The sequence below is a fragment of the Pipistrellus kuhlii genome, unplaced genomic scaffold, assembly GCF_014108245.1.
Source record: "Pipistrellus kuhlii isolate mPipKuh1 unplaced genomic scaffold, mPipKuh1.p scaffold_m20_p_2, whole genome shotgun sequence".
NCBI classification, from domain to species: Eukaryota; Metazoa; Chordata; class Mammalia; order Chiroptera; family Vespertilionidae; genus Pipistrellus; species Pipistrellus kuhlii.
In genome coordinates, this window is record NW_023425515.1 from 108,097,333 (window position 1) to 108,114,749 (window position 17,417).

The 17,417-nt window shown below is 41.0% G+C and overlaps 1 protein-coding gene and 1 long non-coding RNA gene across 2 annotated transcripts in view; one reads left to right on the top strand and one right to left on the bottom strand.

The window, feature by feature from the left end:
* LOC118723831 overlaps positions 1-10,402 on the top strand; it is a 46,786-nt gene extending 36,384 nt beyond the window's left edge. The window contains exon 3 of the long non-coding RNA XR_004989390.2: positions 10,328-10,402. This is a non-coding gene — a long non-coding RNA (uncharacterized LOC118723831). The remainder of the gene's footprint in view (positions 1-10,327) is intronic.
* On the bottom strand, positions 184-10,991 carry LOC118723828 (leukocyte elastase inhibitor). Its single transcript, XM_036446544.2, has 6 exons — positions 10,586-10,991; positions 8,547-8,684; positions 5,512-5,629; positions 3,341-3,483; positions 3,087-3,254; positions 184-693 (listed from the first exon to the last, which is right to left on the bottom strand). Exons 1-6 carry the CDS (start codon positions 10,751-10,753, stop codon positions 295-297), a joined length of 1,134 nt encoding a protein of 377 aa, XP_036302437.1. The 5' UTR covers positions 10,754-10,991; the 3' UTR covers positions 184-294.
* Positions 10,992-17,417: the final 6,426 nt, after the last annotated feature.

Below are 17,417 nucleotides of genomic sequence, written 5' to 3' on the forward strand. Positions count from 1 at the left end.
ATTTTTCTCATGGCTATCAAGAGAGTATAGCAGTTTCTTAGTTTACTACACTGTCAAGCATCTACATATCTGCTTGATGCATTAAAAGTAATCACTGAATTTTTCAATTTATAAAAGGAAAATAGATATCTATGCCAATGTTAATACATGAAAGCAGCAACTGAGCTGACATTATAAAAGGAGTTAGAGATTAGTTTTGGGATGGTAGATTTGTTGCAGAAGATATATGAAAACTATCACCATTGAAAGGGCTAGTGACAAAGCTCTGAGCTTTGCCTTGGATTTCCACAGTTTCTATGGGGAAGAAAGTCTGCCTAAGAACAGAATGTTAGTTGAGGCATTGTGTCGAATGAAAAAAATGAATGGATGGTCGGCCACAAAATTTTCCTCTTGCATAAGGCAGCAGTCGATGAACATTTCTGTGGCAGCTGCTGCTTCTGTACCCTCCTCATTTACTTCCACAAAAGACTTGTGGACAATTTGTGACATAAAAAGATTTCCAGTACTTGACATGCCAGACAGATCAGCTCGGCTAGTATAGAGATCCTCTATACCCAGGCTGGCCAGGTGAGAGTTGAGGTTGTAGTTCTCTTCCAGCTTGAACTTGGGCAGGTAGACATTGACTTCCATGGAACTCAGATTCTCAGGTTTGGTCCACTCATGCAGTTTTTCTAAGGTCAACTGTTCTTCGATCTGAAATGAGAATCGGCAAAAGAAGAAGTGAGAACTACTTATATAAGCAAGGTAATAAACAGTATTTAAATGAATGAACTCGTTATCAGTTGCTAATTAGTTTCTTTCATGTGTTGTGCCAAAATACAATAGATTCCATTTGAAGGATTTCATTTCTTTTCAGCAATTGGTGATAATAGAACAGAGCTGTGTTCCAAACAATCAAGGGCCCAAGTAACAGGGACTTTGGAAATCAGAAGCTTCAATTACTCATCCATCCACCCACCTACCCATCCATCCACCCAGGCTTTCCTAAACCCCTACCACACTGAATTACTGTGATAGGCCATGATGGCTGTTATTCCTTTAACTGGTTGATTGGTGCAAGGTAAAATTCTAAAGTTTTCTTCTATTTCTTCTATTCTGAACCCTATTGATCACTATGGTTATCTGTGAACTCACTGTGCTGAAGTAATCTCTAATAGATTTAGCTTGTGGGTAAAAAAAGAAAACGGACTAGCTCCTCATTGAAAATTGGGAGAAGATGCCGAAACCCGTTTGGCTCAGTGGAAAGAGCGTCGGTCTGCGGACTGAAAGGTCCAAGGTTCGATTCCGGTCAAGGGCATGTACCTGGGTGTGGGCACATCCCCAGTAGGGGGTGTGCAAGAGGCAGCTGGTCGATGTTTCTCTCTCATCGACGTTTCTACCTCTCTATCTCTCTCCCTTCCTCTCTGTAAAAAATCAATAAAATATATTTAAAAAAATAAATAAATAAATAAAATAAAATTGGGAGGAGAGCCCTAGCAGGTTTGGCTCAGCAGATAGAGTGTCCGACTGTGGACTGAAAGGTCTGAGGTTCAATTTTTGCCAAGGGCACATGTCTAGGCTGAGGCTCATTCCCCAGTGGGTGGTGTGCGGAAGGCAGCCAATAATTATTCTCTCTCACCATGGATGTTTTTGTCTCTATTCCTCTCCCTTCCTCTCTAAAATCATTAGAAATATATTTTAAAAATAAATAAATAAATAAATAAATAAATAAATAAATAAATAAAATTTGGAGAGGGTTAATAATATTACCTATCTTATAGCATTTCTGTGAACATTAAATGATTTAATGTGGCACAGTAAGTGCCACAAAAATGTTAATCATTATCATTAGCATATTACTATTACTATTGGACTAGAATGGACCCATCATTCCACTTGATCTACTGATGCTGATTATGTCTTTTATGAGGCTGAAGAATTTCTCTTTATAATCAGAGAAGAGACAAATATGAAAATACAATTAAAAGAAAGAACATACTGATTTTAATACAGACTTTATACATGCAAATAATTAACATTGGACCTCTTCCTGATAACAGTTTGGTTAGAGAGATGGTAGAGGAAAACGACACAGCAGCGTAGAGACACTAAAGAAAAACCATAATCTTCACTGTTTTGCCTAGTCCTAGGCTGACAAGAAATGTCTTTGTTTTTAACTGAAATAAGATAGAAACATCATACAGAGTTCACATGAGAAAATAAGCTTAGCTTTCTTATGAGTCTTCTCTACCATGTAACTCTTAGAAATTTAATTCACAATCTATATGAATTGTGATGAGATGAGCAGTGTAACAATAGGATCTCATAGTACATTTTGAAGCTGCCTACTATATAAATGTTTTGGAATTTGTAATTTTAATAAATTTGTCTCAATAAAACAATTCTAATCTACTGCACTTTCTTCTAAAGTTCATTTAAGAAAATTCCTGTGAGCTGCCACTGACATGTGTAGCGGTGTTTCTTTTCAGCATCTAGTACAGAAAAGGAAGGAGAGCAGTTGCTGAGTGGAGGAACTGGGAATTAAGAAATTAAAGAAAGAAAGAGAGCAAGATGCAGAAATAGAAGCAAGCTGGGAGCTAGATGGGACACCATTCTCTCTGATAGAGAGGCAGCGAATACCCTGAACCAGGCAGCATGTTTATTTTATATGATCAAAGGAGCTTATTTGCATTCTTAAGTAGGCCCTAGAATTACTGGATTTACATATCTAGACCCTTTCCTGCCTACACCTGGACAAAGGTAAGAAGTCAGAACTGAATAACACCCCCTTCCCCGCCTTTTTCCGGGGGGTTGGGGGAAGGGCGAGGGGAAGAGTGTAGCCATGACAAGGTTCTGCCAGTTGCCTAGGGCTCAGCTGACAATTTAAAGCATGTCCATGTGCCTTCCCAGGCGGCCCGCTACAGACATGTTAAATTTAACATAGATTCTTAGATGTCATCCACCAGAACTGTTCACTGACAGTCACTGAAAAGTTAATCTTAGGCTTCAGAGTAGCAAACATGGATGGGCTACTACCACACAACATACACACAGGCAGAACCCATGTGTCAGACGGAAACATGAAGCATGAGTGTGGGAGCCGTTACCTTCTTCAGACCCGTGGCCTCGTCCTCGATGTCATCTGGCAGCAGGATGACCATGCTGAGCTCCCTGCCCTGGTAAGGCAGCTCCAGCACCCGGCACTTAAGGTCCTCAATGTAGCCAAATGGGAATTCACTCATCTGATACATCATTTTCACTGTTTTTGTGTCTTTCTGAACAGTTAAAAAAACCAAGTCACTCATATTATTATCTGCATTTCTTTAGAGCAAAAAGCAATTTTGTAGTTACATCATCTCACCTTATTCAATCTGAAAGGTCTATCTGTTGTGTCCATTTCACTGAATTTCTCCTTCCAGTTTCCTTTGAAATAGATGGCATTAACTAGCACAAGTTTAGTCATATTATCAACCATGCCTACAGCCAACAACTCTGGAATTTTCCCTAAAGAAATAAAGTAAATTTGAAAAAAAAAAAAAGATCTTCACATATCAGTATTTTACTTTTGAATTGCATTGAAAGGCAATTCAAATTCATACTTTTTATTTAATTCCATTAATGTATTAAGTTAGGGAAGCCCTTCCAGTGTGTTTCAACTCTATAGAAAACCACTAAAGGGCCGAGACAGGTTTTGCTCAATGGATAGAGCGTCAGATTGGGGACTGAAGGGTCCCAGGTTCGATTCTGGTCAAGGGCATGTACCTTGGTTGCAGGCATATCCCCAGTAAAGGGTGTGCAAGAGGCAGCTGATCAATGACTCTCTCTCATCTATGTTTCTAACTCTCTATCTCTCTCCCTTCCTCTCTGTACAAAATCAATAAAATATATTAAAAGAAAGAAAGAAAGAAAGAGAGAAAGAAAGAAAGAGAGAAAGAAAGAAAGAAAGAGAGAAAGAAAGAAAGAAAGAAAACAACTAAAGGGTTTAAAAGCTAAAAACAGGACAATCTTCTCTGCATTCTATGAAAAACAATAAGCCTTCATGATGAATGGCCATTCTTTGGCAGCATAAAAATATTTCTTAATGAAAATGAATTTTAAATAAGTCATTTCTTCAAAGCTTCCAAGTGGAAGCTGCTCCCACAGAAGTATTTAGCAGTATTTATCCGAAGGCGAGGACAGTCAGTCCTCTGAAACACCAGTTCCCCTGTGACCGCAGCGCGGCCATGAGGAACGCTTTGGCTGGGAGACACGTGTTGGGTAGGTGCCTTGTCTCAGACCTTGATGAGGTTAGAGAGAGTTGCGGTGAAGAAACAACTGAGATGTAGCCATCCCTTACAGCTTGACAAGACATTTGCCAAAATATTTATGGCCACAGAACTTTGTGTCACAAGTATGAGAATACTAGAGGCCTAGTGCACAAAATTCGTGCAAGGGGCTTGGCCACCACCAGCAGAGCTGCCTCCACCCTGGCCACCATAGCTTAATTGTTAAGGTTGTCCAGTCTAATTAGCATATTATGCTTTTATTATTATAGACTAGAGGCCCAGTGCACAAAATTGGTGCACTCAGGGTGTGAGGGTCCCCTCAGCCCCGTCTGTGCCCTCTCTCAATCCGGGATCCCTGGGGTAAATCCGGCTCCCGGCTTAGGGACCCCCAACTTTCCATGGAGAGTGGGCATAAGCTGTAGGTCTGACATTCCTAGCGCTGTCATGGAGGCAGGAGAGGCTCCCACCACTGCTGCTGTGCTCACCAGGCATGAGACCTGCTTCTGGCTGAGTGGCACTCCACATGTGGGGGCACACTGACCACCAAGGGGCAGCTTTTGCTTTGACAGGCATCAGGCCAAAACCAGCTCTCTGACATCCACAAGGAGTACCGGAATTGTGAGAGAGCCTAGGCTAGGTCAATGGATCCCATGAGTGCAAGATCAAGGCCAGAGTGGGATGTGGGAGGTGGCCAGCAAGAGAGGGACCTTGAAAGGGTGCAGAGGGTGTCCAGCCAGTGTTGCTCAGTCCCAATCTGCCAGACTCCAGCAGCAAGCTAACCTACCAGACCTAGTGTCTGCCTCCTAGTGGTCAGTGCACATCATAGCGAGTGATTTAGTCGCATTAACATACATTTGCATATTACACTTCAATTGCTACACCAGGAGACTGGATGACCGGACACTTAGCATATTAAGATTTTTTCTATAGGATTTCCCCCCCCCCATAATCTGGGCCAGGATGCATTTTCCTCAAAGCTTTATCCTTTTTATCCTACATTTAATGTTAAGTTTTAATTTTAAAATGTGGTTTGGTGCATTTATGGGGGAAATATTTAGCTACTTCAATGAAAGCATGTTGAAGTTCCCATGTTGAGGAATTCCCACATTTAAAAGCTGTCTGGCACTGGGAAATGGCAGAGGTTAGCCCCAGTGAGAGGATGAGAGCAGAGGAAAAGGGTAGGGAATCATCTGCAGGCTGGGACAGTGGGAGGAGGAAAAGAAAGGCCAGTGTGTAATGAATGACTACATTTGGCCCACTCTCTTACCTTCAGTCTGCCCTTTGACCCACTCATTTATCACCTTCCTTGCATCTTCAGAAGCTCGCTGAAAATCTACACTGGCCAGTTCAGCTCCATACATTTTCTCGGTTGAAGCTAAGAACTCCTGTTTAAAATATAAAATGTTTAAAAAAAAAAAAAAAAAAGAAAAAAAATCAATAAATACAACAACCCACAAATAGCTTCTACTATATACAGAAATGGTTTTCTAAAATCCTTAAAAGCAATAGAAATTGTCTTAAAAGACAAAAATTTCATTGTAACAAAAGAATTCTAACCCTTATACTTATTGCATTATGGTAAAAAACACATAACTTTAAATTTACCACCTTAATCATTTTAAGTGTACAGTTCAGTAGTTTTGGTATTGCATAAAATTTACCAATTCTTTTCTAAACTTTGGTAAATTTATGGAAAATTAACCTTTCCATAAATAAGTATACACTGATTGTTCTTGGAAGTGAATTATGGAATTCACTATTGCTTTACTAAAACAGCCAGGATCAATCTTTTCCTGTGAAGACTATCAAATGAAATTGAATCTCTAATGGGGATACTGCCATATGTTTAAATTCTGTATTGCTTTCTGAATGTTTATAAAAATAAAAACTGATGTCTGTGACTTGATTGTGCTGGAAAATATCTGCACAAAGCTATTTGTAGGTTTTTTCATAGTGATGTTCTTTTTTTTTGTTTCGTGAGTTTTAGAAAAGTGAAAGCAGAGAAACCAAGATGGTGACCTAGGTAAGCACCTAAGCTGCCACCTCGCACAACAATTTCAAAACAACAACTAAAAGACAGAACAGACATCATCCAAAACCACTGGAAAGCTGGCAGACTGGGAATTCTACAACTAGAAAGAAGGAAAGAGGCTCACGGATCAAATTGGGAACCGCAAATTGCTGAGGTAGGGAGGTGCTCAGGCACAGAGTGGTAGAGTAGTCAAATGCCTGGCTGGCGGGAGGGGAAAGCAAGTCCCTGACTGCACTGAACCTTTTTAGACTGCACTGAATCCCAACCCCGGCCAAAACCCCGTGAACTCAGGCTCACATGGGTGGAGTCTGGACTATAGAGAAAGGCACCCAGAGACTCAGAGACTGTGAAACTGGAAGAGCCAGGAGCCACAGTGGGCAGGGTCTACATTCACGGGCAAGTGAGTGCACTCAGAGGGATCTGACCTCAGAGGTTGCCACAGCCTCTCCAGAGCAGAAGGAGTCTGAGCTTCAGACTACAGAGACCCAACCAATTCCGGGCAAGCCCCCTGGCACCCATGGTCTTGCACAGGAAATCTGGATGGTCAGGTGGAAACTCAGGAGAGCCACGGAAGGCAGAGGTCTGAGGCTTGTGCACAAGGGTAGGCTGATGGGAAACCAAGACTGTCAGCTCATCCCTGAGACTCTGCCCCATCCAAACTGAGCACAAAGGCTTTTGCAATTTTGCAAGTCTGATCCTATTAGACTGTCTCCAATACAGAAGGTATTCCAGAGTAGACACAGCTGATACTCACATCCAATGGGTCTGGAAGTCAATTCCTCCCAGTGATACCAACAACAATCAAGACTTAACTACAAGGCTGTACACGCAGTCCACAAAGGGGAGCACCAAGAGTGTCTACCTCCCATAATTGGGGAGGCTGACCCACTGGGCCATATAAGACAACAAACACACAAAGCTATCCTATGAACTCTGGGAAGCAGCAAAAATACTGAGTCAAGAAAATAGATCTCAAACAAAAGAGATGGAGAAGAACAAAAGACTGGACATAGAGTTCAAAACCACGGTTATAAAGTTTTTCAAGAATTTCCTAGAAAAGGCCTATAAATTTAATGAGACCCAACTAGAAATTAAACATACACTGACTGAAATAAAAAATACTATGCAGAGATACAACAGCAGACAGGAGGAACACAAGAATTAAGTCAAAGATTTGAAATACAAAGATCCAAAAGGGCACTCCTCTGGAGAAGCAGGAAGAAAATAGAAAGTAGAAGACAGTGTAAGGAGCCTCTGGGACAACTTCAAGCATACCGACATCAGAATTATGGGGGTGCCAGAAGAAGAGAGAGTACAAGATACCTATTTGAAAAAATAATGAAAACCTGAAAACCTATTTGAAGAAATAATGTCAGAAAACTTTCCCCACCTGGTGAAAGAAATAGACTTATAAGAAAAAAATAGACTTATAAGAAGCACACAAAACCCCAAACAAGAGGAATCCAAAGAGGACCACACCAAGACACATCATAACTAAAATGCCAAGGGCAAAAGACAAACAGAATCTTATAAGCAGCAAGAGAAAAGCAGTTGGTTACCTATAAGGGAGCACCCATATGACTATCGACTGATTTCTCAACAGAAACTATGCAGGTCAGAAGGGAGAATATTCGCAAGAAATATTCAAAGTGATGAATAGCAAAAACCTGCAACCAAGATTACTGTGTCCAGCAAAGTTATCATTTAGAATTGAAAGGTAGATAAAGAGCTTCACAGATTAAAAAAAAAAAAAGCTAAAGGTGTTCATCACCTCCAAACTAGTATTATAGAAAAAGCTGAAAAGTATTCTTGAAGATGAAGAAGAAGAAGAAGAAGAAGAAGAAGAAGAAGAAGAAGAAGAAGAAGAAGAAGAAGAAAGAGGAGGAGGAGGAGGAGGAGGAGGAAGAAGATAAAAATTATGATCTACAAATGCATATGTATGAACAAGTGAATCTAAAAATCAAGTGAATTAAAAATCTGAGGAACAGAATAAACTGGTGAATAGAATAGAATCAGGGGCAAAGAAATGGAGTGGATTGATCATTATCAGGGGTAAAGAGGTGAGGGGGTGCAGGAAGAGACTGGATTAAAATTGTACACCTATGGATGAGGACAGGGGTGGGGGGAGGGAGGTAAGGGCAGAGGGTGGGGCAGGAACCAGGTGGAAGGGAGCTATAGGGGGGAAAAGGAGAAACAATTGTAATAATCTGAGCAATAAAGATTTATTTAAAAAAAAGAAAAGAAAAAGAAAGTGAAAGCAAAGTACTCACAGGGCGGAACTCATAGGTTTTCTCTCCATATAACCTATTGGCAAGTTTCAGAAGATAGGGAGCTCCGCGCTTGTTGATGTCAGCATTCAGACTCTGGAAACTGGAATGAATCTCCTCCACGGCATCAAAGTGAAGAGTCTAAAACAGAGAAAATATTCTTTCTGCAGCCATTTACTTTGAAATAGATTCCTTGACATTTGATTCTATCAAATTAAATTAATGCTTATATTACTAATATCAATAATATCAGCCCAATATTTTATTAAAATTTCATTGGAGAACAAAAGAACAGAGAATTAGAGAATCAAAAATTTATAGCTTTGTGAGACATAATTACATTATAAGCTCTTTTTATATCACTTATTTTTATAATAATAGTCCCATGAATGTAAGTGGTTAATAGGCTAAATATTTACCTATGTCTGCTTTTTCTCCAAAGAAAATCACAACTGGTATATTCATATATAAATTCTGTATCAAAGAGAGTTTTACTGAAAGTTCTCAGAAATAAACAGTAAAATTAAGAATCATCCCCTATGTGGGAGCACAAAGATATTACAGAATTGAGGGGATTTTTAAACTACACTATCAGCATCAGTAACTTAAAAATAACATCTATAGCCAAAACCAGTTTGGCTCAGTGGAGAGAGTGTTGGCCTGCATAATGAAAGGTCTCAGGTTCTATTCTGGTCAAGGGCATGTACCTGGGTTGCAGGCAGATCCCCAGTAGAGGGAGTGCAAGAGGCAGTGGATCAATGATTCTCTCTCATCAATGTATCTAACTTTCTATCCCTCTCTCTTCCTCTCTGTGAAAAATCAATAAAATTTATATATTTTTAAAAATCTATAAACTTAACATTCAGCAAAAGTTTAATTTTCATGATAGAAATCATAAATCTTTTTATGGTTTTGAGTCCTGGGCTGGCTATTATTTTACACACAAAGAATAAACCTACACAATGTACAGAGCCCAGTTACTCACCAAGATGGGGAATGTTTGCACAGTTGCTGTGATAGATCTGCTTTGATGGAAAAGCAGGGGAACCTTTAAAACTATTTTCTGCAGAGGTAGTACAGTCCCTGCATAAACCTCAAAAGAGAAGCTGACATTACCTGGCAAGAAGCAACTAACCATTATCATCTGGGGATAAAATAAAAAGTGGGTTTTGGAAAATATAAAAATGCTTTCATGTCTGCAATGACCATTGGTTTTTTCATAAAATGGAGAAATAAAAGATTAGGAACAGATGGATACACTTGAATCCAAGGCTGGACCTGCCCCAGTTACTGGCACCTTGTAATCTTCCCTACTTCAAGGAGCTAGAGTTCCCCTCTCAGAATTCACCAAAGACCACACAGCATAGTGTGCGCCCCACACCCAGGAAGGCAGGTGGAAGGCCAGGCAGTACTGCTTCTTCTCGCTGTGACAGGGACCTGCCTCCCACCCAGGGCCTGGCCCAGTCCCTGCAGCAGCCATACCTCCCTTCTTTCCTCTCCTTCACTCCCTCCCACCCACACCGGCCCTTGTGCCAGGCACGGGCTAGGCCTCAGCAGTATAGAACCCCACGGTGGCCTGTTCCCTCAAAAAGGCAACACCGCCAACTTCTCCCCTTGGTGCATTCCCTGTGCTATTTCGTGCTAAAATGTAACATTAATAGCACGCGTTTATTAATGAGGAGCGGGCTGCATGCAAAGCAGGAACTGAAAAGTCTGAATGGAGAGGAGCTGCCTTCAAAGATGTGCCCACAGCACCAGAAGCAGCACAGCACAGGCTTTGGCAGCTTTCTTCACCGCTGTGTCCTCAGCCAAACAAACACAGTGCCTGGCACACAGTATGTGCTCAGTAAGAGCTCAATCATGAGTGAAAGCCTGCATGTAAGTGAACTGATCTTGGGGCTTTTCTGGAAGTCTGGCCTGGTCGTGTGTAGCTGTGGAACTCACAAGCACAGAGTTTAAAACTCCCTGTAGTAGCTCAAAGGCACGCCTTCTTAGCAGGGACTGGCAGGGAAGCCAGGCTGCTTGTGTTGGTTTCTGCTGACCTTGGACATCTGTGCAGAGGTAGTGCCTCTGGTCCCCAGAAAGACCATGGCCAGCGCTGAGGAAATGCTCATGGGGGAGAAGAAGATGTTCCCAGAGGGGTCGCTGTCCTTCAGGGTGCGGAAGAGGTCCAGTGCGAACCGGGTGTTGGCCAAGCTCAGCTGCTCCATGGTGAGGCTGCAACACAGGACAGAGGCCTAGCACCCCAGCTGATTAGGCAATGACAGGTCTTCATGTCATCCTTGCCCTAAAACTCCCGGAACTGGAAATCTGTACTTCCTTTTCTTTTCTCAGGAGGCCAAGAGCACTGTCTCATGAGCTCACAGATGGGAACCAGACAAGGATCCATCAGAGACCAGGCACAGGACCCAGGGTCCTAGAGGCTTTGACTAGCAGACTCAGCAAGGAGCACACACATATCCCACCCTTTACCTACTTCAAGGAGCTGGAGTTCCCCTCTCAGAATTCACCAAAGACCACACAGCACAGTGTGCGCCCCACACCCAGGAAGGCAGGTGGAAGGCCAGGCAGTACTGCTTCTTCTCGCTGTGACAGGGACCTGCCTCCCACCCAGGGCCTGGCCCAGTCCCTGCAGCAGCCATACCTCCCTTCTTTCCTCTCCTTCACTCCCTCCCACCCACACAGGCCCTTGTGCCAGGCAAGCACTGCCCTTATATAGCCCCTGAAGTGGGTGTAGCCTGGGAGTGGCACAGGATATGAAGATGGCCACAGAGCAATCATTGCCCTTATGTAGTTCCTGAGGTGAGTGGAGCCTGGAGGAGCTTTGGAGCTGACAATACCCAAAGGGCCAGCTTTCCCTGAAGTGAGTCAGCTCTGGGCCTGTAGGAAGAGGACAAGGGAACCTGGGGGAAGCAGGGGGGAGGTGGGGGGGGGGAGAGTGCTGGGAAGGAGCAGGGTGGGGCAGCAGGGCGGACATAGCAGGAGCCTGGGCAGTGCCAGTAGAAGCCTAGATGAGGGTGGACTATTCAGGAAATGAGCACCTTTTTGAGTCTAGGGAACTCAGATCTCTGGCAAGGACCTGATGGCCTAGTGCTTGCCTAAGGGTGAATCAGTGAGAGGACATAATGTATCACCTCTTAGAGGGAAAACTAGCCCCTCTGAATCTCATCTGTATACTCCAAAATGGTTTTGTTTTTCTGTGCTTTTGTTTTTGTTTTGTGAGATGGGGAGGGACCTCCAGTATAAGATAAAACAGTCCTGTCAGCTTTTGGTCATTGGTGCCAGTTCAATGCCACCAAGAATCCCCAATTTAAGGTGCAGTGAAGAAGAAAACTTTATTCAGTGCAAACAGTTCAATTGTGATGCAGCCCAGTTACTAGTATGAAGCAGCAGGTGGCAAGGTGCCCTCTCTGACAACAAGCTCTGCTCTGGTCTGGTCTGCTCCATCTGTTCCATTCCATCTCCCTCTTCCTGTTTCTCCAGGAAAACAATTTTGAGTGGAAATAGAAGGTGTGCTCCCAGAGCCAGAAAGAAGCTGGCTTAAATGGAGAGAAGTTCCCACCCCTGGTGTCTGATTGGTTCATCCTCATGCAAGACAGGACTCCAAGTCCTCAAAGTGATTGCACCAATCTGCCCTGTTTGTTAAGAATGGAGCTGCTCTGATTGGTTAGAGAAAATGCTGATAAGGATATGAGTGCACATATCCAAATGAATGGGAAAGCTTCAGGCTTAAATATTGAGTATATTCTAGGAACCTCTTTCTAAGGACTGGCTCAGATGCAGGAGCACAGTGCAGGTAGGCAGTGCAGTGCAGTCTTCTTCTTGAAGTGCCCTCCTGCTGAGTCCCCTTCTCCCATTAAAATGTCTCCAAGGGTCTGTCTTATACATTTGAGACCATTTACCCATCAGGAGTCCTTCTTGGTAGATATCTTCTTTCTCAGGGTCCCCAGTTCCAACCAACAACCTTGGTGTCACTATCTTTAGGAACCAACATGAATGTAGCCCCAGTATTCTCCTCACAGTGATGGCTACACCACTATTTCTGTGAGTCGTTTGTTTGTTTCCCACTTTAAATGTCTGATATTTGTTATTGCCTGCTGCCATACAGCTGAGGGCATTTCCCCAAACCTGAAAATTCACTTGTTATTACCTGATGCTGGCCAAACTGCTGAACAGCAAAAAGCAGTTCCCCCAACCTAATAATCTTACTGTTTACCAATGTTTCTCTCAGTCTTTGACTCTATCTATAAAAAAAAATAAAAAAAAAAATGTAAAAATACCCTTAAGTTAGGATTAATAAAACAAAACAAAAACATCTTGGTTTCACAAACAGATTTTATTTGGAAAGCCTATTCTGTCAGTGGTGAGAATTTATGAGACAGAGGAAATGACCAGGCTGGACTTGGAGAGATCACTCAAGAAGCGGTTAAAATGGTAGTGGAGAAGATATGGTGAGACTCTAAAACAGGCAATAGCAGGATAACTCAGAAGAGGGACGAAATTAAGAATCTTGAGAGGGAACCGACATCCAGAGAGGAGACCATGGAGGACCCAGGAGGGCTGATCTTCTGCCTCTGCATCATGATGGAAAGTTGGAAGACAATGGGCAGATGCAGGTTAGGGTGAAGCGAATGGACATATTGCGATTGACACAAGGGAGAAATCTTTCAGAAATAATAAAATGCAACATGATTATGAAGCATATTGAAATTCAAAATTATAAAACTGTATTTATAAGCCATTTATAAGGAGAGTTATAATTCACAGTCTTCCTTCCTGTAATTTTCCTTTTATTTTATTTTCTTCAGTGTGTTAATACTACTTAATTAAAGGAAATGCCACTTTTGTTCTCCAAGGGGTTTGTCAGCTCATCTAAGAATGCTATGTGCCATGTTTGTTAACTTTCTTGAGAAGAGACTGGAACCTTGGTAAACAGCCCACCTGTACTTACACAAAGTGCCTTTTAACAGAGAACAATATCCCCAACTTTGAACATTGCATTCTAATACCTCCAAACAAATGCCTGACTGAACATTATGGCTTGGAAAAAAGATGGCTGCAAATGGGAAGGCAGACTACAAGGTGTGTGAATGAGAGAAGGAAAGGAGACTGTGTGGACATGTGGTGAATGTATATTTGTGGGTGAGGAACACCTATACTTCAAGGGACTGCTGGGGACTGGTGGCCTGGGCTCCCTTGACAGGGCAGCCTCTACTGCTACTGAAATCTCTTCTGGAGTGCCCAGCTTTACTGCGGAGACTGCATCATCTTTAAGGGGAGAGTGGCTGTTATCAGAAGCCTGTATATCCTAGGACTCTCCATCCACACCAACCAGGGAACAGCTGCATACCCAGAAACACCAGATCTTAAGCAGCATGAATACGCGGACTTGGATGAGCTCTGCACCTTCTCACGGAAAGGTCAGATTTTGTCTAGGCCCTAGGGAAAGGTGAGGTCTGCAATCCAGGCTAGGGAGAGAAATGCATGGGATCTAGAAGTTCAGGGAAAGTCTGTGCCCCACAAAGTCTGTGGCCTTTGAGGCTAGTATGATCCACAAATTTGGAAGGGTGTCCACAAGGCTGCTGGCAGAAGGGAACTCTAAAAACCAACCCATAGCTGGACTGAACACAAAAAGGCAGCCTGAAATTTTACTAGTGTGCCAGCTGCTTAGTGCCAGGGGAAAAAAGATGTGCACAGAGAGGTTCAAAGAGTTGTTTGTAGTATTGGAGGAACCAGCTCTGGGGCAGTCCATTCTCCTAAACAAGTATTAAGTGCCATAAGGAAAAAAAAAAAACAAAAAAACAAAAAACACACCTAAATACTGGCTAAAGAGGACTTATAGCCCCAGAGGTCAAGCCAGAAACGCTGGCATTCAGGGGTTGAATCACAAATTGACTCTTGTGTAAACACAAGTAAAGGAGTCTAAAAAACAAAGAAATAACTGCCTGCTTAAAAATCAGGACTGTGGCTTACAATACAGGGGAGCAGTGGAACTCAGGGAACGTAAATACTGTCCTGACTACCTGAGAGGAAACAGGCATGCCAAACAGAACAATAGAGGAAGTGAATGACCTTTATAACTGCACATTTTTATTTTTTCATCTTTTACTTTTTTCCTCACTTGATTTTACCTTTTCAATTATTATATTTTTATTTTAATCAGTATTATTACTACTACTATTTTACCTTTTTTAAAGTGTAATTTTATTTTCTATTTATTTTATTTTGGAATTAGTGTTCTACATTCTATTTTCATTTTTCCTTTAGCATCATTTTACTCTATCTAATCTTTATCTTTATGCCAACACTCTCTTCCTCACTTTTCCTCTTTTGTTATCCTGTTTCTCTTACCGAATTCCTGCTTTAGATTTTTCCTATTACTTCATTTTACCTCCTATTAAAAATTTATCATACTTATATATCTAATTTCCAATTCCCTGCTCTAAGTTTATATACACCTCTCTCTTTTCTTTCTTCACTATCCATTTTTTTTTCTCTCTTTTCTTTGTTTTTTGTTGTGTTGTGGTTATTGGGTTTTGTTTTGTTTTGTTCTAGGTTTTTTTGTCTTATTTTGTTTTGTTTTGCCTTGTTTCCTTTCTGTCCTATTGTTTTTTGCTTGATTGTTGATTAGATTGTTTTTTGTGTATGTGCTTATTTGTGAGATTGTTTCTCTCTCTTTTTTCTTCTTCTGTTTTACCTCTCCTCATTTGTTATTAGTTGATGTTTGTAATTTGCATTCATCTCTGGATGTTTGTTGTTTGCATTTTTTGGGACTAGTGGTTGCTCTGTTGGAGTTTTCTACCCATATAAATAGTTTTACCCCCTTCTTTTATTTTTCTCTTCATTTTTTTCTCTTACTTTTCTCAAAATCATTGTTTCACTCCCCCCCTCCTTTTTTTTTTTTTTTTTTTTCTCTTAATCTCCTAATTCTCTTTTCTCTGGTGATCACCTTTATTTGAGTTATTAGTATTATGGATACATTTGTGCTCAGTGCCTTGTTCATTGTGCTTTCTTGTGTTTTACTTTGTGCCTTTAAATCAACGCAGGAGACAGTGCTAAATATCCAGTGACCTGGAGAAGAGAGATCATGGGGAGACAAAGAAACAGCCTTCGTATGAAAGAAAAGGAGGCATCACCAGAAAAGGAAGTAAATGAAATGGAGGCAAGAAACATGTCAGAGAAGAATTCAGAGAAATGGTCATAAGATTTCTGAAAAGAATGGAAGACAAATTCAAAAACCAAGAGAAAATGAAGAACCAAGAAGAAATGACAAATGATATTGCTGCTATAAAGAACTCAATAGAAAGCATCAATAGTAGACTAGAAGAAGCAGAAGACTACATCAAGGAAAAAAATACCAAAGTAGAGCAGCATCTAGAAAAAAAAGAAAAAAAAGAAAAAAAAGAAGAAAAAAAAAAAAAAGGAGGAGAGCCTAAGGGAATTTTGAGACAACATGAAAAGAAAAAACATCCACATAATAGAAGGAGAAGAAACTGAGCAAGGAATAGAAAACCTGTTTAAAGAAATAATGACAAAATTTTCCTGATATAGAGAAGAAAAAAAAACTCACACAAATCCAAGAAGCTCACAGAGTCCCAAACAAAATAAACCCCAAAGGACCAACACCAAGGCACATTATAATTAAATTGTCAAACACCAATGACAAAGTAAGAATCTTAATAGTGACTAGAGCCCTAAAAGGTTTGGCTCAGTGGATAGAGCATTGACCTGTGGTCTTAAAAGTCCCGGGTTCGATTCCTGTCAAGGGCATGTACCTTGGTTGCGGGCACATCCCAAGTAGGAGGTATGCAGGAGGCAGCTGATCAGTGTTTCTCTCTCATCAATGTTTCCAGCTCTCTATCCCTCTCCCTTCTTCTCTGTAAAAAGTCAATAAAATATATTAAAAAAATAAAATTAAAATTAAAAAATTAAAAGTGACTAGAGAGAGACAGGAAGTTACCTACAAAGAATCCCCCAGCAGACTAGCGACTGATTTCTCAACAGAAACACATCAGGCCAGAAGGGAATATATTGAATTATACAAAATCATCAAAGGAAGGGTCTGAATCCAAGAATACTGTAACTAGCAAGACTACCAATCAAAATTGAGGGGGAAATAAGGAGCTTCACAAATACAAAAGGACTAAGGGAGTTTATTACCACCAAACCAGTAGTGAAAGAAATGCTAAAGGGTCTGCTGTAAAAAGAAGAAATAGGAAGGGAAGAAGAAACACAGGTGTAAAGAATAAAAATGGTAACAAAGAAGTACCTATCAATAATAACTTTAAATGTAAATGAATTAAATGCCCCAATCAAAAGATATAGGGTAGCTGAGTGGATAAGAAAACATGATTCATATATCTGCTCTCTACCAAAGACCAACCTCAGAACAAAGAACTCACTCAAACTGATGCTGAAGGGATGGAAAAAGGTTTTTCAGGCAAATAAAAATGAAAAAAAAAAAAAAAAAAAAAAAAAGCTGGGGTAGCAATACTTGTATCTGACAAATTAGATCTCAAAGTTAAGGACATAACAAGAGATAAGTTAGGCCACTTCATAATACTAAAGGGAGTAATACAAGAAGAAGAAATAGCTTTGGTAAACATATATGCACCCAATACAGGAGTACACAAATACATTTTTACAATGTCTGGATGGAGAGAAACCAAGATGGCAGCATAGGTAAACATCTCACTGCAGCCTCGCACAACAATTTCAAAAAATACAACTAAAATTCAAAATGGACATTATCCAGAACTACAGGAAAGTTGACTGACTGGAAATTCTACTAGAAGGAAAGAGAAAACCAGAAGAAAAATTAGAGGAGCTGTAAAAGCCTCATTGCACTCCCTGGAGGAAGAATGCCTGCTGCTC

Coding starts and splice junctions, on each gene's coding strand:
- LOC118723828 (XM_036446544.2), bottom strand. CDS start 10,753: ATGGAGCAGCTGAGCTTGGCCAACACCCGGTTCGCACTGGACCTCTTC. Junction 8,685..10,585: donor CCTCTGCACAGATGTCCAAG/GTCAGCAGAAAC, acceptor TCTCTGTTTTAG/ACTCTTCACTTTGATGCCGT. Junction 5,630..8,546: donor AAACCTATGAGTTCCGCCCT/GTGAGTACTTTG, acceptor TATTTTAAACAG/GAGTTCTTAGCTTCAACCGA.